Source organism: Sinohyriopsis cumingii, chromosome 7 (genome assembly GCF_028554795.1).
Source record: "Sinohyriopsis cumingii isolate HCF-2022 chromosome 7, ASM2855479v2, whole genome shotgun sequence".
NCBI lineage: Eukaryota > Metazoa > Mollusca > Bivalvia > Unionida > Unionidae > Sinohyriopsis > Sinohyriopsis cumingii.
The window spans coordinates 109,147,433-109,169,503 of record NC_142967.1 but is presented as its reverse complement, the minus strand read 5'-3'; the positions used below and the strand labels follow the sequence as shown (position 1 = coordinate 109,169,503).

Genomic DNA, 22,071 nt, shown 5'->3' with positions numbered 1-22,071 from the left:
TCCTTTTCTTTCCTTGGGGTTGTTTAGAAGACAGATGTTTTCTGGAGGGTGACATCTTCAGGAGCACCAAAACACTGATACCCTTACTCGGTCACACACCTTTTTTATACTGGATCGCGTCGCCACTGATTGTCTTTACGTCGTATTAACTTCAGGACAGGCATGACACGTCGTGCAGGGGTACGTAACGGACTAAATCGAGTCAGTTCTTGCTTGGACAAATCCAGTAAACTTTGCAACATGCCCGATCTTTCGTGGACTTTGATTTTGGGAGAAGGTACTTTGTGAGCAGCGGCCACTGCCACTAAATTGGAGGGTCCTGCCACAGGAGAAGTTCTTGGGGTCATCAACGGAGAAGTTCTTGGTGTGATCAAGGTCTACAAGTACTCCTCAGTTCTTGATGACATCAACGGAGAAGTGAATGAACCTGAGGCTACCGGAGACGTGGTCACTGCCGTGCCAGGTCGTAGTTTGCGAGTGTAAGGTTGCGTCCTTGTCGAAGTGCCTCTCTTGCGACTAGTTTTCTTCTGTGGACTTTTCTTTTTCTGGGGTATTTTTCTCTGTTTCTTTTTCTGGGGGCTTCTTTTCTTTTTCCGGGGTGGTGTCTGTTAAGAGGAGGGTCCCGCCACTGGAGAAGTTCTTGCAGACACGGGTCTCCTTGGGGACCTGGTCTTTGTCTTCTTCTTGGAGCTTCGTTTGACTTTTTTCTTGGGGAGAACTTTGGGGGCATTAGGATCCCATCTTAAGAGAGAGCGAATGATGACTCCTCCTAGAGTACCGCTCCCTCCAGGTTTCAAAATGATTTGTTTTTTGGTTTGAGTGTCGATGCGGGGATCGGCCAGTTGGGTCAAAGCGGCTTCGTTTCGATCAAAAAATCGTTTGGTTTGATGAGGAATCTGAATGACTCCTTGGAGTAATTGACGTGCCGTCACCGTGAACCATCGTAAGACTTCTTTGAGACTAGCTTCTAAGACACGGGCTCGTATTTGTGGATTTTTTTTCTCGACTGATGCCATACAAGGCACGAATCAATTTGACGGGAAGATGCGACTTAAGGGACGTCATGTTTAAAATGTGTGTGAGACAGACGAAAAGGGTCTGAGGTTTTTATAGATTTTTTCTGCGGAGTGAAATTAAGTCGAGGACGGAGAAGTGTACAGGACAGGCCCTCTGTCTTGGCCCCAGTGGTGAAACAAGTGGGTACGAAATCGCAAATCCTCGGGGGTCGTAGTTTCAAATCGACGAGTAAATAGGCGTGTGGAGTTTGAGTTGCATCGTCGTACGCCTGAGTCAGCCAAGGCGTCCCTAACTGTTTGGCTAAGACTTGCACTTGCGATTTATCTCGAGGGTTTTTAAACAAGACCAAGTAATGTGCATTGAGGCTGATGGTGCGATGGTCTTTACTTTGTTGAAACAAATTTTGAGTGATGTAAACGACACTGGCATTACGATGATGCCCTTTGCGCGTGAGCCACAGTTTAATTTCTTCTTCATCTTCTCCTAACATGTAGTCGAAAATGACCAAATGGGTTTGACGGGAGTCAGAGACGATGCCGTCGTCTTCTTTAGGAATGCCTTCCACAAACACGATGGAATCGCCTTGACTTTCTCGCAAGAGACTGTACGCCGATTGCCACTCTTTGTAACACCACACGATCCGCTGAGGTGGTCGATCGATCAAATGTTGTTTATGTTCGATCAAACGTTTGACGAGGTCGGTTTTGCCTGAACCGCTAGGTCCAGCAATGAGCATGTTAAAGGGATGGCGAAGATACAAAGCCTCCCAACTGGCACGATCTAAGTGTTCGTCGATGACTTTGACAGTAGAGGAAGAGGGAGCAGAGACAGCAGAAGTAGCCATAGTGTCAGGAATGTCACTTGTGACACGAAAACAAACTATACAAGTGTTTATATACCTTTTTCAGGACACGTTTATTGAATGTTTCAAACATGAACACGAAAGACAAAAATATATAAAAGCCAAAGGCTTAAGTACAACGATAAATGGCACATGATAACCATCAACGTGGAATAAACACAAGTGTCTGTACAACATGTTTTGGGTAATGTTCTGACCAGTTCTATAGGGGGTAAGGTCACACAAGTGTCCTCCCGAAAGGATCTTTCAGGCATGTCCACGACAGTCCTGTCCTGGGTGACGGGTTCTTCTGGCACTGTCACTAACACAGGTTGAAAAGTAACTTTTTTTCCTTGAACAACTCTCGTGCATACTGGGCCACTTCTTGGGTCCAAGCCTCAAAATCCCCCTTTTTCCAGCCACGGACATCTGTCCAATGGGGGTGTAAGTCACAAGCTACACACACATCGTCATACATATCTTCGGTAGCTAAAAGTTGACGAATCTTTTTTTCCTGTTGTGGTCGAGAAGTATCCAGATGAAAACGCAAGGCTTTGAGCAAAAGGAGTCTTTCGAGACCATTTAAGGCCATTGGGGTGATAAGTACTGTTCGTAAAGAGTCCACAAGGAATCGGCTGGTAAACGAAATCCCAGAAAACAAGTCACTAAGACACAAACCATTTGTCGACCCAAATTGAGTGGATACAGTTCTTGTAATAATTGATGGTAATGATCCATGGTTTGAATATGGTCATTGAGTTCCTTCCACGGAATCTGTTCAATCACTTGTGACATAAGCCGTGGCATGGATTCCTGATTTTATAGTCTCTTTATTTCGGAAGCAATAAAGGTACTTTCTAACTAGACATCTTCGTTCTCCAGTAGGGAATCTAAATCTTGCATACTGTAACCTATACTTCAGAGTTTGTCTTGATGTTTCGTCTTCCGCTAAGCAGATTCCACGTAAAATATGTTGGCAATCCTTTAACTCGTCTTCCTCAATACGTTGCTCTAGGTGAATCTCGAAGTAACCAAAATTACGAACATTTAGTTCATTCACTAACTGAAAGTGATGAACAAGGTCTGACCACTGAAACAATTTCTGACGAATCAGTCCTCTTATACCATTCAGGTACCAGTGGTTAAAGATCTGGTGACGTAACGGATGCAATTGTTCTTTACGTTTGACTTGTATTTTGACCAGCTCTCGGTAAATGCGTTCTCTCAACTCCACAGGCAGAGCACGAATGTTCTCTTGTAAAGTATCCATGAATAGGTCAGTCCGTACAATTCACAATCTTCTCCTAGAGCAAAAGTAATCAACATAGTGAGCAATTTCTGGCCACTGCCATTCAGGGTAACTTCCAAGAATCTCATTGAATTCCTTTGATGTAAACGGTCTAGAGTAATATAATAGGACGAATGCACACTTGACCCAGAGAAATCTAACACACTGGTTGACTTTTTTCACTTTCCTCTTGTGAATTTCTCGGCACAAAAGTTCTACAGTCACCCATTGAGATTTCACTCTGGCAAACCCCTGCCAAACTTCCTTGTAAATCTTCTCTTGCAGTTCTTTAGATAATGATTCAATATCGTTTTTGAAATGAAGTTTAAATACTGGTCTCGGTGATGTCCAACATTTGACTCCTAAGCAATCTGGTTTCTTCTTCTTCGTCAACGACATGGTAAGTTACTCCAATGTCTCGGTCCCACTAAGGATAAGTAATGACAATTCGGTGACCTTCGAGCATGTTCTAGGTAGGCCGAATCTTGCGGTTCCCAGTGGTGAAGTGACACACCGCAACTGAAGCACTTGACTTTATCCCCTTCGCCCAAGTAGAAAAATCCGGCTCTGGCTAATTCTTCGAGGGTCGGTCCTCCCAGATACTTAGGCCATTTTCCTTTGAACGATTGAAGACAATTTTCAAAGTCGCAGTATTCCGACAAACGCACAGGGAACGAATATTCGTCTTTCACAGGTTCGTTTCGATGAGGGTTTGGTGACACGGACAGGAGTTAGCTCAGGGCTGGATGACATCCGTAGGGAGGTAAACGTGAAGGTCGACATTCACCTTTAAAACGAAACCCAGTAAAGTGTCCAAGAGGACGAGCGGCATTGCTTTCGCATCCCTCAGGTTTGACACGCACAGCATCACTTTCCATGATAGGGGCAGTGAGAACAAAGTTCCCATGATGCTTTACGGCATCGCTAAGGTCACAGCATACAGCATTGTTCCCATCGCAAGGCTCACAATGGCATTCCACTTCAGAAGCCCCAAACTTGAATTGTGCCTGTCTGAACTTGTTTTGTGTTTCTCTCAAAGTATTCATCTTGTTCGCTTGGACTTAGTAATCACAATGAACTATCGATCTTGCCTAGGGTTCCTTTTTATATACAGACCAATACCGACGTTTCCATACGGTAAGGTAAAATGATTGGGAAGTCGCACTAGCTTCTGGTACACGATTTGATAGACTTTTTTCTATGGGTCGACTGACGATGTGGTGAGTGGGTAAACGTACAATCTTGTTGGGTTGATAGGTGGTCACTTTAAAGTGTTCATCTTCTCTAGACTGAAAAGCTTCTTTCAATACGCCAAAGTTGACCACTCGACTGGTACGATAATTCAGAGTCAATCCTTTCACTTTACACGTCGTGTGCACTTCTCCTTGTTTGTCCCGGTATTCGTAACCGTAATTGTTAGGACCACCACTGGCGAAACTTAGAATCTTGTCGTCGGGGTGCTCGTCTGTCCAGGCTCCTAAACGGTCTCCTTCGATGTCAGGGTGCTGTTGACTCGGGTGATGGATGTAAATGCAACTGTCCGTGTCAAAGTACAGGACACGTTCCCCTAACAGTTCTAAAGCTTCGTACAATTTTAAGCGAGCATGAGCTGTCACGTAAGCCGCAATGATGACATTTCCAAAGGGGTCGTCTTGTACAAAGTCCAGATCTTCTTCGTAATTCACTAAGATCAAATCCTCGCGAACGACGTCCACGTGTTTCATGAATTTGGTTTTGCGTGCATCATCTGGAAGTAGAGGGAAGGTTCTGTCAAATATTCCGTCTTGGGTAAACACAGTCGTTGTGCCATTTTACCCCACAAGCAATTTAACATCACTTTGGCAAACGATCGCCTGCCTTCGTTTTTCTCGATGTGATCTAAAGTGATGCCTTCTTGTGCCCAGTATTTCTCTTTGAATGTCTTTTGGTCTTCGGGAGTGTGACACAAGGAAGGATATCCACTGCCTTCTTGCTTCAGTTTCAAAAAGGCATCCACGTAGTCTGCGAAAATGCCATTCTGAGGGGGTCACCCTTGTGGTATTGTTGTGTCTTGGGAAAGTGACAAATTTCGTACACTTCTAACAGTTGGTATCCCATATCCAAAGCTTTGAACAATTCTACGCTGACCGAGGTCCCCGTCAAGGCCCGTTCTTCCTGGGTGTGCTGACAAGGTTGATCTTGGTTGCACGTTTCCGCACAAGTACGACACAAAGGAAACATCAGTTTGCCTTGGCAATGGTGAGGTAAAACAGGATGGTATAGGTTCGTGGGAGGCAAAACTTTGTACTTGATCAAGCCTTCGTATTGTCGAATGTTTTTCATTTCGATATGTTCGGTGAACAATTGCTGGTGTCCTGCAGGAAAGCGACAATATTTGTACACGTAGGGATAGAGCGAACACACGTCCAAGTATTTGATTTCTTCTCCTTTCTCTTCGTCGGCTTGGTACAGCAAACAGGTGGCATTGGTCTTTCCTCCGTACAAACTATCCCTCGGGTTCAGGGGGTCCATGAACTGGTAGCTTTCCACGAGGCGTTTAAACTCGGGATCGATTTTCAAACTGTGATCGTATTCGTGTTCCCACATTTCCATCACTTGGTACTCTTCCTGTTCTAACTTTAGGCGTCGCTGACAAGTGGCTTGGTACAAGTCTTCCATGGTTCGTTGTAAAAACTGATTTTTAGTGCTACGATCAGGGTAACAGACGAGGCATCCGTGAAATAAGCAACCGTTAAACTCGTACACGATCTTGGGGTTTTTAAGTCCCAGCCATCGACCGAATGCGTTACGATGGTCTTTTCGCCCTCTCCGTTGCGGACATGCTGGATCCACTTGTCTTCCTTGTCGCACAAGTAATGTAACCAGCGTAGGGCTTTGACCGAGTATTGTCGTTTGACATAGTTGGTCGTTTGAGGACTGATGAGAGCCACGGTGTTTTCAGGTATGAATCGTTGTCGATACACTAAGGAACACGCTTTGGCAATGGTGCAAGCTTCTTTCAAAGGATCGACCCCTCCGTGTTCCATGAACAGTTCTCGAAATTTTCCACAGCAACGCCGTAAAATGTCCACGTCGGAACGACAATACTTTAGCATTTCTTCCTGAAAGTCGAAAGGGTCCGAGGCGTGAGCCTGGTACCAAGCGTAGAAAGCGTCTCGTTGTTCGGTACGCATGTTGTCAGGGTCGTAATAGTGAGCCTCAGGTAAATGGGGTAGAACGGCGTGTTGATTGGCTTCCGTATTTAAAAAGTGAGGAAAATACCCTTTAGCCATTTCTGTCATTCCAAATGTTTTAGGCATTCGGCTCAATGGCATGGCCAAATAGCTCATCGAATCTTTAAACTGTACTTGTCCCACTTGATTTTGGCTCCGTTCAAAGTGACTTTAGAACGCTCGGTGCCTTGTTCTGTATAGTATCTGAGAAGAAACTGTCCATCGTATCCGGAGAAATTGTGAGTCATCACCGTGGCATGACGATGACAATCTCGGTAACGTTCGATCTCCTCTTTGCTCCACGCCTTGTCGATGGGGTCTAAGACCCATTTGGCAAAATCATTTAGCGTCTTTGGTCCTCGAAAGATTTTTTCACGCCCTCCAGGAATTTTGCTGCAGTGAGGGCAGTGACTGAAGATAGGTTCTTGAATGCACTTCTCGCACGCTCGATGAGCCTCGCAGAAATTAGAAATGTGAATGCCAGTCTCTTGCATGCATTCGAAATCGAAAAAGATGAAATTGTCTTTCTTCTTGTGACCGTCCACATTCTCTGGTTGGGGTTGGTATTTTTGCACGTAACATTGGTGTTCCAAGTCCACGATGTGATGACAAATGTGACATTGTTTCTTTCCTGAACATACGTGTGCCTTGGCACTGTTGGTACGTATGCCTTGTCCACACGTAGGGCACAATCTCAGGAGTTGACAAGTACATTTCTTCTGTGAACCTTGCGTCTTCAGATGTTGTTGGTAACAGGTAGGGCTGACAAACGTGTGCAGACAAGCAGGACAATGCATTTGTTCTTGCCCTTCGTTCAGACAATGTTGAAAGGCCAAACATCCTGAGCATTTCGATCCACAATGTTTGTATTGTTCTCGATTATTATAACCACGGTCACATTTCTCACAGTAATATTTGTATCCCAGGAATCCAGTGATACTGGTAATGGTATCGAAATGTTCATCGTGATGATAAAGGTGAATGTATTTTCCGTCCTTAAAATCTTGGCCTCGAAACAACAGAGGCCCACGCACTTCTTGAGGGTGCACTTTCAAGGTGTAGCGTGGAGCTAGGGTATCTTGCAATTTTTGCATCTCGGGAATGCCACAGGGTGAGTCTTTGGGCAGGCCTGTTTGTTGTAACAGAAGTTCTTCTTCGTTTCGTTGTTTGGCTCGATTTGATTTTCGGATGTTCTCCCATTCTCTTTTCCATTCTGCCGTGTCGTTCTTGTTGGCATAGGTTCGTCCCACCACGATAGCCCTGGCTAAACACATCTGGTCTTGAGGGTTATTAATTCGGACGAGGCTTGTTTTTGGTGTTACGAAGGCCGTCCACCAAAAAGACCTTTTTGCGTCCAGTCCCTTGAGTAGGAGAGACGTGGGTCATGTCCAGTGTGGCTTTTCCATCGGTGATGTCAAACTGGTCATTGGATTGTTGTACGTGTTGAATCTTGTCTATGATTTTGGAAGCGGTCAATTCTGCAGGGCTGCTAAACCACGTCCAAATAGGGGATTTCAAACCGTCGTGTTGTATGGACAGTCTCAAGCGATCGTCTTCTTTGGGTTGACATTGTCGCTTGAGTGTGGTAAGCAAAGAATCCCACACCCCGGTGATGAACCCTTCTGATTTCTCTAACGGTACTTCAGCCTTGAAATCTTTAAACTTCCCCGTGTATTGTAAGCCGTGGTTCTAAATTTTCTAGAGGAGCGCTTTTCCGTCTCTCGAATGGAATAGTACTTTTCAGGGTTGACTACGGGTGGTGAACTTTGTTTAGAGGGTTTGGATTCTGGTTCACTCATGTCCTCTTCAAAATCACTGGCATGAATTTGTGCCAAGACTTCAGCCCTGGTACGAGGCGATAGATCACGTTTCTGCCTCTTACTTTCTTCTTCTTTCTTCTCAAATGAATTGGATCGTTTCATCTTGAGTACAAAACGTCAAATGACTAAAGTTTAAACACCATAGACTAATTTATAGTCATGGCAGACCAGCGTATATAAAAGGGTGTATGTCCTGTCCTTTCACTAATCATTTCACTCTCAAACCGAGCACAACGATGGAAGAGACTACACAAATCGAACATTTCATCAGAGCTTTGCGAGGGGTCATTAGAAAATTCTCTTCAGACTAGCCGACGGACTACTCTCCTTCCTTGCGAAATAAAAGTCAAGATACTTGCTATATCTGTCAGAAGAAAGGGCATTGGTCTTCAGAGTGTCCAGACCGTCAGAAAAGAAAAAAAGGGGCTAGAAAAGACAAAAGTCAAGATACCTGTTATTATTGTCAAGAAAAAGGACATTGGTCTCCAGATTGCCCAAAAAGAAACAAGAGGAGTCAGAAGAAAAGAGGGATTCTTCAGAAGAAGAGAGGGATTCTTCAGAGGAAGAAAGCAGCCAGGTAAAGAAAAAGAAACAGGAGAAGAAAATAAGAAGGGAAGAAAGTGAGGAGGAAGAGGAGGAAAAGAATGTGACGGTGAAGGAATTTAAAAAACAGAGAGACTAAACAATGAGGCAAAAGAAGTCTATGAACTTTTTAAAGTGCTATGTTGTGAATTGTGAATTGGATTGTAAATATTTATAAAAGAATAAATTAGGTATAAAAAGGTAAGTGTCTTTGGGTTTTGATTTTAAAATAAGGACGTACACTCACACACTCATAAACACGTACTATAGGGGTAAAATGTTTTTTTTTTTTTCTTGAGTTATTGGCAATTGAAAGTCTATCTCTTTTCGAGAAATGTGGGTGGCCCTGAAAAGGGTCTTTTTGGTGTAGGGGTGAGTTTAAGCAATCAACTTTAACTGCCTTAAGCCTTTGCCACGGCCAAGGCCTACTTCTGGACTGCGTACTGTTGATGATGATGACGATTTGGTTGAAATCACTAAGGGTGGCACGGTAGGCTTAGTCACAGGGTTGGAGTGTTTAGCTCCGGAAGGTCGTATTCTCTTCGGTCGTAATAAAGAAGTCTGATACATTTGTTTCAGACTTCTTAACTCCGCTAAAATGTCTAACAATACCGTGACCGTTTGATTTTCACACCCTTGTTTCTTTGCTGCTGCTTCTTGTTGTTGTTTTTTTCTTACCTCTTCTTCTTGCTGTTGTTGCTGTAGGAGAAAAGCTTGTTCCGCTTCCTTTTGCTGTTGTATAAATTTCTCCAATTCTTCTTTCTGTCTCTATCTAAAATTCTCCACGTGCGGTAATGAAGGAGACGAAGGTTCCGGAACAAATTCTTGCGAGGTAAGAAAATCCACAAAATCCCAATTCACCTCTTCTGAAAGTAAGTCCGGGTTTCCTTTAGTGGTCTCCACTGCTGGTGCACCCCAACTGATCGTTTTCTGAGTTTCCGTCATGTTGAATAACTGTCGCATAGATTGACTGCACACAGGCGCTAGCGAATCTATATGGACCACGTGACGTCACAGACTGCTCTCTTCGGATTGGATGCGGGCTGACTGAATTTTCTAACGCGTGTTAGAATTGGTCAACAAACTCAATCCGTTTCAAATCCTACCTCTACCTATAAATAAGCGCAGTTCACTGCATTGATTCACCTGTTCTCGGCGCCTCAGCATGTGGACCGACGTACACTCATCCACCCTTGTGTCAACGATGATGTTCCGGACGGACATACCCATGTATGTCCGATCCAACTGGACAGTTGTCCATAGGACAGACACCAGTCTGTGGATACGTAGGATCTACGTAGAAAGACAAGGATGCCTCAAAAGAGTCCTGATTTACGGTCCTACAGTGAGACGCAGCCTAAGGACAAGAAGAAGACTATTGTGGTGCCCCTTATGTTAATGGATACATTGACATAAACCCAAAGGCCCTTTTTAGGGCCACTCCAATCTCTCGAAAAGAGATAGACTTTCAATTGCCTACCCCATTTTTTTATTTTTTATTTTTTTTATTTTTATTTTTGTTTAATTTTTTTATTTTAAAAAAAATAGAGACCCCTCCCTGTTTCAGTTTTCACCTGTTCCCTTTCCATAGACCCATCAGGTCGGGACCCTATTCCATTTCCCCTTGTCCCTAGATAGACCCACACTCTATTCCCATGTTAAATTCTCCTTGTCCCTAGAATGGATATTTTTTTCTCCCATGTTAAATTTTACATATTCCCCAGAGTGGATATACCCTTTTTAACATGGAAGTTCCCTAGTCCCTAGGGTGTCCCCATTCACTACTAGTGGGAGAGAAGCGCCCCAATCCTCCAAAAATGCTCCATACGGCTTGCGTGTCTGACTGCCTCTGTCAACTAAAATCCAGCTCCTGGCCTTCGCGAGTGGCTTAGATTTGAAGCCCGGCAGACCATGTTTTCCACTAACAGGAGAAGGGGTCAAGGCGGCCCACTGGCGCCTTAAAACCAGTTGCTTCGGGTAGATGGGACTCATAAACCTTGGATGGTAGCTCATCTAGTAGAAGGAAAACTCCGATTCCAAACCTCTGCTGCCTTGTGTCTATACCCACTCATGGGAAAGGCAAAGGGAGTAAACCCCTACAGAAATCCGGAGATGGATTCCTAAGGTGGTCTGACATTGACTTCAACGTCATTCCGGCAACTCCTGCGACGCCGTTGGTGCCAAGCTGTATCGGTATTCGTCGTTCCTTTGGGCACACCAGCTGCGTGGACAGGGGGGATCTGCTGCATGGACAACAGCTGATTCTCCATACCACCCGGCCCAGGCTTCATAGCTCCACTGGAGAGGACACTCCAGCGTCGTCGTACGGCGTCGGCACAACACAAGAAGTAGCAGTTTACCGGTTCTAAGTCAAAGCTCGATTGGCGTAGAGCTTGGCCCCAGGGGTTACTTCTGACGGCGGGAGAGATCACCAGGTCTCACTGGACAACTACCGCCCGCTTCAAGCTGGGCAGCCCCCAGTCAGTAAGTTGCTGCCCGCCATGGCCTGCCTGCTTCACTGGGTGCGTGGAGCTTAGAGAACCATCTCGACAAGTGAGCCACAAAACTCTGCACCAGGAAAGACTAAAAGAAATAAGAAGATTCCAACTCTTCGTTTTGCAACCTGGAACATCAGGACCATGTGTCCTGGATTGACTGACCTACAGCAATCGACGATTCACGGAAGACTGCCGTCATTGACAGAGAACTCTCCTGACTGAACATCGACATTGCCTGCCTCCAGGAGACCCGACTGGCTGACAGCGGCACTATCAGTGAAGCCAATTACAGGTTCTTATGGCAGGGGAAGCCCTCTGATGAATCTAGGCAGCATGGTGTAGGCTTTGCCGTCAAGAACACGCTAATCGCCTTCATTGAACCTCCATCATCAGGTACTGAGAGAATCCTTGCCCTCCGGCTGTCAACATCCTTAGGCCCGGTCAACATCTTCAGCGTGCACGCCCCAACCCTCTGCTCCACCTACGAAGAGAAAGACATGTTCTATGGGGCTCTGGATCAGGTAATATCCAGTATCCCCAACAATGAAAGCCTTTACTTACTAGGAGACTTCAATGCTAGAGTGGGAGCTGACCATGAGGACTGGTCCACCTGTCTCGGCTTTTACGGAAGGGGCAAGATCAACGAGAATGATTAGCGACTGCTGAAGATGTGCTGCTCCCACAGCCTATGTGTGACCAACACTTTCTTCAAATGCAAGGAGATCCACCAGGTGTCGTGGAGACACCCACGTTCACGCCACTGGCACCAGCTAGACCTCGTCATCACCAGGCGTGCAGAACTGGCCAGTGTTCTCCTCACCCGCAGCTACCACAGTGCCGATTGCGACACGGACCATTCCCTCGTGGCCAGCAAGGTACGAATATTACCCAAAAAGCTGCAACACGCCAAGAAGAAGGGTCACCCACGCATCAACACCGGCTGTGCAAGCAACCCAGAGAAAACAGCAGTTCATCAGCAAACTGAAGGAAGCACTCACCAAAGTGACCCCTGATGACACCATTGACTCCAAGTGGTCCCATATCCGTGACTCTGTGTACAATTCAGCCATCGCAACTTACGGGAAGAGGGAGCGAAAGAATGTCGACTGGTATGAGGCAAACTGGGAGGAGATGGAGCCCGTGACTGAGGCAAAGAGGAAAGCCCTCCTGGCATACAAGGCTGCACCTAGCCCCAGAACATTTCAAGCCCTCAGGATTGCATGGAACATCACCCAGAAGACCGCCCGCCGATGTGACAACACCTACTGGCTGAACCTTTGCAAAAGTACACAGACAGCTGCCGACACCTGGGATACAAGAGGAATGTATGAGGGTATCAAAAAGGCAACAGCCCCCCCCCCCCAGCTACAAGACCACCCCCTCACGTCCAAGACGGGCGAGGTCATCACAGACCAGGGGAAACAACTGCGGAGATGGGTTGAGCACTATCTCGAGTTATATGCAACCCTAAACAATGTCACTGGAACTGCCCTGGACGCCATTCCAGACCTGCCTGTCATGGAGGAGCTAAACACACAGCCCACCCTGGAAGAGCTCAGCGAAGCCGTCGATTGCCTTGCCTGTGGGAAGGCTCCTGGAAGCGACGGCATTCCGCCTGAAGTCCTCAAGAGCGGAAAATCAGCACTACTCCAGCCCCTACACATACTCCTCTGCCTTTGCTGGGAACAGGGATACATCCGACAGGACATGCGTGACGCCAGCATCGTCACTTTGTACAAAAACAAAGGAGACTGTAGCGACTGCAACAACTATCGGGGCATTTTCCTCCTTAGCATCGTCGGAAAGGCTTTCGCCCGTGTTGCCTTGGCGCGCTTGCAGATCCTAGTCCAAGTGTGGATTTCGAGCCGGCAGGTCAACTGTAGACATGATCTTCTCACTACGTCAGCTGCAGGAGAAGTGTTGCGAGCAGCAGACGCCACTGGTTAGTCGGAGTGGACTCTTCAGACTCCTGCAGAAGATTGGTTGCCCCCTATGTCTGCTTGCTGTCATTTTGTCGTTCCACGAGAACATGCACAGCACAGTGTGCTTCAATGGCGCAAGATCTGAAGCATTCCCAGTCATCAGCGGAGTCAAACAGTGATGTGTCCTTGCGCCGACGCTCTTTGCCATCTTCTTCTCCATGCTTCTCCATTAAGCATTCAAGGACTGCATCGAGGGAGTGTACATCCATCCCAGGGCTGACGGCAAGCTGTTCAACATCGCCCGTCTCCGTGCTAAGACTAAACTCACAGAGGTACTCATCTGTGAATTGCTCTTCGCCGACGATGCAGCCTTGACATCACAGATGGACTGCAGCAGCTGGTATGCCGCCTCTCCCATGCTTGTAAGGAATTTGGACTGACCATCAGTTTGAAGAAAACGAACGTCATGGCGCAGGACGCAGACTCCCTTCCCTCTGTCACCCTCGATGGGTACAACTTGGAAGTTGTCGAGAACGTCACATACCTCGCGTCTAACATCTCCAGCTCACTCTCCATTGATTCTGAGGTGAACGGCAGGATTGCCAAGGCAGCAGCAGTGATGGCCAGACTTAACCAGAAAGTCTGGAACAACCCCAACCTCACAGAGAAGACCAAACTGCGTGTCTACCAAGCCTGCGTACTCAGCTCACTTCTCTACAGCAGCGAAACATGTACCACCTATGCAAGACACGAGAGGAAACTCAACAGCTTCCACCTGAGATGTCTGCGGCGCATTCTTCACATCCAGTGGCAGGACAAAGTACCCAACACAGAGGTTCTAGAACGCGCCAACATGAACAGCATGTTCTCCATTCTCAGCGAGAGGCGCCTTCGCTGGCTTGGCCATGTCAAGAGAATGGACCCAGGCCGCATTCCCAAGGACCTATTATATGGGGAGTTAGCAGAAGGTGCACGACGAACTGGACGGCCACATCTGCGCCACGAATATGTTTGCAAGAAGGATATGAAGGCGGCAAACATCAATGTCAACGACTGGGAGAGCTGTGCAAACAACCGTTGCAGCTGGCGTCTAGCTGTCAGACAGGGAGTTCAAAACGCAGAGGAAGAGAGAAGAATAAAACAAGCTGAGAAGTGAGCTAGAAAGAAGGATAAACAAAAGCTTACTTTGGAGCTACGCCATCGTCTCCCGTAGACGGACAGATGCCAAGAATAACTTTGTTTCGTTAGTATTCCGCCAATAGCTTACTTGATCACATATATAATTCGTCGATCCACTCTTTTAAAACATTTTTTGCAGAAAATCAGATTTAAATATTAAAAATGTTTTGCTCAACTTCAAAATCATTTTGAATACGGAAGTTTTCAATTTTTTATTAAGCATTTACATGAAAATATAAAAAATTACACTATTATATTAACGTTGGAATTTATCAAGAATTATTGCCCGCCATCGTGTCCTAAAATTAACATGTACCAAAACCTTTATCTCTTTTTATGCTGAATGTATTTGAATATAAGATTAACATTACATGCTAATTGCGAAATTCATATTTAGTTTCCTACCTGAATTATAGATATCCTGAAATATTACATACTATGAAAGATTAATTGGAGTCATTTTCGCTATACATATATAATCGTTTATATGTATTCAAACCACAAAGCAGAGGAACGGGAACGTAATGAGTTTCGAGTAACACAGAACAGAAAGTAATCCTACGATTGTTGAAAACTGAGACCTATGCCCTAATTTTGATGTATTCGAGAAATAAACTAAATATAATAAAACTTTATAAGAGAACCTTCATTGAATATGATAAAAATCAAGATATGCATTTGTAGACATTACATTTTAATGTAAGTTTTATGTTACTAACAGGTTGGAATTATTTTAATGAGAAAAAAGTGCATCCAAGGTTTTATTGACAACATCTACTACAAATTATTCTTAAGTCTGATAGGAACGAGTATATACATTTCTTTGTTTATTTGTTAGTTTTTTATTTTACTTTTTGTATTTCATTATATGCCATTTGTTATGTAAAACTGTATTTTATAAAATGACCTTGTCATATAAATCAATTTCATTTTCTTCCTGACCTGAATAATTTATTTTTGTTTCGTAAACAACGTGCTTATCTCAATCTGAGTCCCGAACATTGGAAATTCCCCATGAAATGTCTGGTCTACATGTTGTTTACCACACTTCACAATATAATTTTAGTGACAGATCTTATAATTATAACAAAGATTTTATCTTGTTAACATTTTGAACATTCTATAATGAAAGGTTCCATGAAGTAATATTATTTCATGAAAATGCTAGTTGTGACCTAGGTCTAGTAGTGAACTTTTAGTCTTGTTTACTGCAAAGATACATATTTTAAACTTGAAATAGCATCTTACAAAGAAATAAGTGCTATTTTTGTGTTCAGAAGTTTGTGCTGTAATTTGTTGAATTTATGTATTCATCGGAAATAACACGTGCTCATCTAAATCAATATTCTTGGAAAGAGAAATTAACTGTGAATGATAGTGAAATTCAAAAAAGGAAATTTTCTTCGAGTGCATTATTGTGATTCAATAAAAGACTATAGACACATCGCCACACCACAGGCTACCATAGGCACATCAACACCTTCAGGGTTGAATTTATTTTGGAATACCACAAAATTCTATTCAAAACTGTTAAAAATGCTGGGATTGTTTGGGATTAATTCGCAATACCGTATGTTATTTTTACATTTTCATTTTGTATTGTAGGGAATACATTATTAGTTGAATTTTAGAAAACGTGTTGGTTTTCGGTCTTTTCTGTTACTTTGGTTAAGTGCAAAGAGTTGGAATAGGAAATATATATACTCACATTGTACAATTATATCAAGCTGCTTCTGACTTATTAGTGTACCATAGTTCCTTGACTGCGCTGTAGCTTCGCACGTGTAGGTCCCTGTATCCTGCCTGTTGAGGTTGTCAAACCGCAGCACATTGCCCTGTTGCCTATCCTTCCATCGAATGACGTTGGGTGTTGGATTTCCTTTGGCTTCACATATGACTGATACTGACTGGGTCTCATTGACAGTTAGGGGACTACTGACATTATATATGATGACTGGATAGTCTGCAATTAAATATGACATGAAATAATTTATTTTCTGGAGAGCTACTTACACACTTATGCCACATTTTCATGTAAACTACACTGGAATTCTTAAGTTTGGGAGAAACGAGGCATCATTAAGTGTCTAAGTTAATCCTTGTTCCTCTGATATCATATTATGAATGTGTATCAGTGAGAACAGGCCAGTATATGTGCTTTTTCAAAATATTTCTTCTTCTGTCTCAAATGACATTCCTCTTACATTGCAAAGGCAAATATAAATTCACTCAGCGCACTGAATATTCATCCACTAGGTCGCCAATACATAAGACGAAATAAAATTAGTCAATTTCTATATGAAGCACCATTTCGAAAAATCTAATAGATAACTCAGCCTGGCATTTTTAAATATTGAATTGCAGAGAAACAATTATAAACACAACACGGACAGAAACGAAAATGATTCGAAGTGTCTCTTTCCGCCATAATCTGGAATGTATAACAGGGTTATAAGAGGTCTTTTGTAAAATTAAGGCCGCAAATTTACCATTAGATATTTCCAAGAATCATTGTAGTCACCGGTGGCTATCCATGAATATAGCAAATAGGTTCATAAATGTTTGTAGAAAGGATAATTATTTCAATCATGTTGTCACTCCTGTGTGTTGTGTTATATAATATAAATCTAAACTATTAATCATTTTAATGTGCTTTTGTGATACACATATACGTATTTCACGCACTTAATTGCTGGTATAGGTAACAAGAAGACAATGTTGATAAATATGAAAATGTTTCAGACAAATAAGTATAACTAAATCCATTTATAGTTCATTACCCATTTTATCCTAAATTAAATTTTACTGTGATTCTCCTTATCTCCTAGGAAGTTGTATACCCCTATTTCGGCCATTTTACCCATTATTTTCAATATGCTAAAGCAAAAGTCAAATTTGAAGCAACACAAATGTAATGAATTTTGAAACAGGTTATTAACATTTGTTGTATCATTTAAGATATTTGCAGATCTTTTATTTCAGCGAGGCATTTAAGAAACTTTAAGGCAATTAATGCAACATCGAAATGTATATTAAGTATTAAGGTATAACCATACCTTAAATCTAACATCTTACTTGTCAATAAAATCTGGTAAAATCTTTACATCCCAGATGACAATTACTATGACAACCGTTTTGATGAACCAGGTTTATCATGTTGATTCAGAGGTTTCTCTTTGCCTTCACGTCTATGAAGAGTTTACAGATATTTTGTTTACAGATGTGTATTTATTGGTTATTAGTTACCATTTTGATCTTCCTTTTTACGGATAAGAAGTAAATCATAGGAATGCTGATATTATCTGGCGTCGATGTCGTTTCCTCATTGTTCCAGTTTTTCATGTAACTATTAAACTCTAACAATACATGCAGGGATTTCATGCAAATAAACATTTACAAACGTTTAGTGGATGGGAAATGCTTCTAAATGTTGCCCTACCACTACAATGGTAGAGCATATAGCTAGTCTTGTGTGTGTACGTCCATTATTCCGCCTCATCTAGTTTTACGTTTAGGTTCTATTCAAGAACTGTATTGCAGTATTCGTGTTCTGTGAACGCATTTCTCGTCAGCTTAAATTCATACAAGAATGGGCGGCGTTTGGCGGGATGGATTGAAGGGCTAAGGTACCCGTGATTGCCGCACACGTTAATAGAACTCAAGGAACCTTATTTTGACAGGTGCTTTTATATTCGAATATTGCATGCATATAACGTTTATTGTCCTTCTTTAAAGAGATATCGCCCATGTTTTCTTATATTCTGAGACCCAGCCCCTGTGTCATGTCTTGAAAGTGTTTGATATATACACCATATAACCACATGTACACATGTTTTGATAACGGATATGCCATATAATATGTTTAACAAATATTGGTTCCTCTTTTTTGCCTTACCTCCGTTTTGCTTTCCCAATGCATTAGAAACTGATCAGATCCCTGTACTAATTTTATATCTTTGCAAAAGTATTAATTTTCACAAACAGCCATGGGTATTTCAACTGCTTTACAATAAGGACAACATAGAGATCTGCATGTTCTGAATTACAAATACACGTTCTCAATATAACCGACAGGAAATAATAAAAACAAATGGAAGGCAAAACTGTCATGTCTGTTTAATTCAGGTGTCTGTTAAGACGGTTATTTGTGTATGTGGAAATAGAATAAAGTAAAATCTATGTACACTACAATACTTTACCTGATCACATAACGGACAAGTATCGTTCAATGTTTTAAGCATTAGCGAACTTTTCAACTCATCGAAATCAACGACAAAACTCTGGAGCACCTGTAGCATTCTATAACATATTTCTGATCAATTTAAAATGAAAAAAAAAACGAATTATTTGTTTCTCCGTATGATTCAAATGGTTAATCTGAGCATCTAGTAAATTTCAGTAAATATAACAAGTAATGTAAGTTGTATCAGCAGATTTCATGGTACCACATACACGTTTTTACAGCCAGTATGTATATATAAAGTAACTCTTCAAATGTTTGTGGGTCATAATTGTTTTTCAATGAACGTATACGTATACTGCATTGGTTGTATTAATTCATACTAGTTTTAATTACTTTAAGCATTTGTAACAAATACAAGAGATTTTAATGTTATATAATGCTTCTGTTTCATTGTAACATGAAGGTTTAGAGACAACTTGTGTCTTATTTGTAAATTTTGATGTGAACTTTTAGGTACATTTAGCATAGAAATCTTCGTAGAAATTGATGGATGCAGTAAATGATCCATATCTAGCAATACGTGTTACTATCACAAAATTTCAATAGATGCAATAAATGATCCATATCTAGCAATACGTGTTACTATCACAAAATTTCAATAAAGTCTTATATCAGCTACTTAGTTTCGAGATATTCTTGTCGCGTTTTATGCGACATGTAAATCAATAACATTGATGATACACACAAATTATTGAGAAATTCTAGACAATTTGGATGATGGATGCTTGTTGTGATTAATCGTATACTAAGCTGGAAAATTCGACTATCAGGTTTTTGTATCTAAACAATATTTTGTGTATATCTTTCATCCCTAACATAAGGATCTATAACTAGTGTGTTCGGTTGGATGGGATATAATGCCACTCGCAAAACGGCAATATTTCGCAGTGTGTTCTCGTCACTTCTGACCGTATAATATAACACATTAAAAATATTTGCCTGAAAACAATATTAATACATTCAATAAATCCTTTAAGATTAATTACAATCTGCAGAAATATACATCTGGATGCTAATGGCAAGAGTTAGTCAATAATTGCGCAAAGCTATTAAGAATAATGTTTAACCTCAATAAAACATAGCATAGTGATCATATATTACACAAGTCTCAATATGGACTATATTAAAAGGCTGTAGGAAAAGAGATATTCTGACTTCATTTTATTATTCATTTTTAATTAAAATTTTCTCATATCTATATAATCGGTTTTTCTTGTCCACGCTAACATACAATAAGTTATGTTTATTGAAGACATTCAGATCACCATCTATGAAGCAAACACTGAAAATTCAACGTTATTTAAAGCGATGAGCTTTGTTTTAATGCTCTATAAATTTATAAGCATTCATAATTTCATTGTAAACTTTTTGAGTTGTTGCTCTCATGCCTTCAATAGCAATTCATGATCCATAAGTTATATGTATTTAATTTCTGCTCTAACATAAACAGTAATATTTTGTATAATTTAAATTCACCTTCGACACTGAGCTTTGGTTTATACGACTCGACTGCTCTAGAAGGATGAAGGTTGTAAGCCCGACAGTAGATCGATTTATCATGATCCTCGTTGCTAGGGGTGAAAAACAACTGCCAGGTAGTAGAATTCTTCATTTCTGATCCAACGTACCATTCTATATCTGTGTCTGGTCGACTGTCTCCAGGAACACAGCTGATGGACACCATTTTGTTCGATTGCACGTGCAAGATAGATTCGTCTAGAACAGGTTGCCCGTTGAGGTATAGTTTTACCTCAGTTACCTGTACTGTATAAAATAGATCATCATAAGTAATCCATCTGTTTAGAATGTATTATGTGGGGAACTGTAAAGGTCCCAATTTAGTTTGTCTGGCATAGTGGGAAAATAATGACGCGAACATCAAACTAGTCAAAGCGTTAAAAGGCCAATAATTATTGCCTAATAATTATGCATAAAACACTTTCGTTTTCAAAAAGATCCCCACTCAGTCTGTTATATAAACAATTCATATAGTTACTGAACAGCATCAAACATGGCAAAAGAGAAATAACGCTAAATAGGTAAATATAATCTCTAAAACATTTGCAGAGTATATCACAAAGAAGTCTGAAACATGAACAATACCAGAAGTGTCGGCCAAAAACAATCTGCGTATGTGACCTAGATAGTTGATGTCGACCCTGGTAATTTGATGAAAAGTATTTATTCTAGAATCAACAATGGATGGCTAGATGGGTGAATTTGCTGGGTTCTCCAGAGTCTAATATGGTATCCTTTTCTAATAGTGACATGAATAAAACGTCTTCATCCGAATATTATGTTGGACCCTACGCAAACGTATTCGATTAGTAAAAGCAGTATTTTAATTAAAATGTTTATTTTGTGGATATGCATCCTGTAAAACAATATACATATTATAGAACTTTGTTATTCGAATTCGAAGTCCTTAACTATTTTAAAAAACTCTTTGGCATAGGAACAATGTATTCGTTATTAAAAATTATAACTGTAGGAATATAGAGAAGTAGCTTAGACTTACTCTAAAATATAAAAACGAAAGCCTACTGTTATTTCAAAAGTCTTCTTGATAAAACAGTTACATTCATCACAACATGAAGATCTACCTTCCTTCTTTAATCAAGAGCTAGCATCCATGATAGTTCTAATTGATCGAATTATCTATACAAATATTTTTTTTTTTTTTTTTTCTAAAAGCGGATAAATGCCAAAAATTTTAAATGTTCAAAGATAATCAAACATATCAATATATCAATCACAATTTGTTCTTTTCAAAACATTACCTCTTCAGATAATGAGGGCATTTAATTTCGTTTGAAGGATCTTTTGAAACGTTTTTCATATTACGAATGTATCCAAGCGTATAAGCAATTGTTGATATAATGATGAACTACGTTTTCTCAATAAGTAATCAAATAAATTGCTGAAGATAGATAGGTCTCCCATCCAGCATAATAATATTCATAAAAAAATCAAGGTTTTAATGCTCCCTGAGATGTCCTTAATGTAGGTATTTAGGTATGTGTTTGTGTGCGTGTGCGTGTGTGTGTGTACGAGCATTCACGCGTGCGTGTGTGCATGTATGCATGTGAGTAAGTGTGATGCATGCATGTGTATAGATGCATGTAGGAATGTATCCATAACTATATCTACACGCGTTTGAATGCATGTACCTATATATCCATATATGTCAGCATGTATGTACGCATGTAAGCATGTATGTATACATATATATCTATATGCGTATGCATGCATGTGCATATGTAGATAAGTATGCATGTAGGTGTGCATGCATCTATGTACTAATTCGATGATAAACTCGTACATCAATGAAGTTATAAAAACAATTTTAAAACAAGAGGCATTTTTCTTTTGTTGGCTTTAATGAAAATATTTCCTTCTGCATGTTTAAGAAAAAAATGTTCAACGTTGGAAGTTTTGAGTATTTCGTGTTTTTATTATTGAGCAGTTT

The 22,071-nt window shown here is 41.4% G+C and overlaps 1 protein-coding gene across 5 annotated transcripts in view; it reads right to left on the bottom strand.

The window, feature by feature from the left end:
* The window catches only part of LOC149795917 (synaptogenesis protein syg-2-like), a 79,876-nt gene that overhangs the window by 41,397 nt on the left and 16,408 nt on the right, over positions 1–22,071 (bottom strand). For 4 of the 5 annotated variants that reach the window (XM_089965830.1, XM_089965831.1, XM_089965832.1 and 1 more), the window contains exons 7-8: positions 20,079–20,366; positions 16,068–16,322 (exon numbers count right to left, since the gene is read on the bottom strand). In XM_089965830.1, the coding sequence (XP_089821956.1) occupies positions 16,068–16,322; positions 20,079–20,366 (543 nt within the window). The remainder of the gene's footprint in view (positions 1–16,067; positions 16,323–20,078; positions 20,367–22,071) is intronic. The other variant, XM_089965834.1, reaches the window with a different exon arrangement.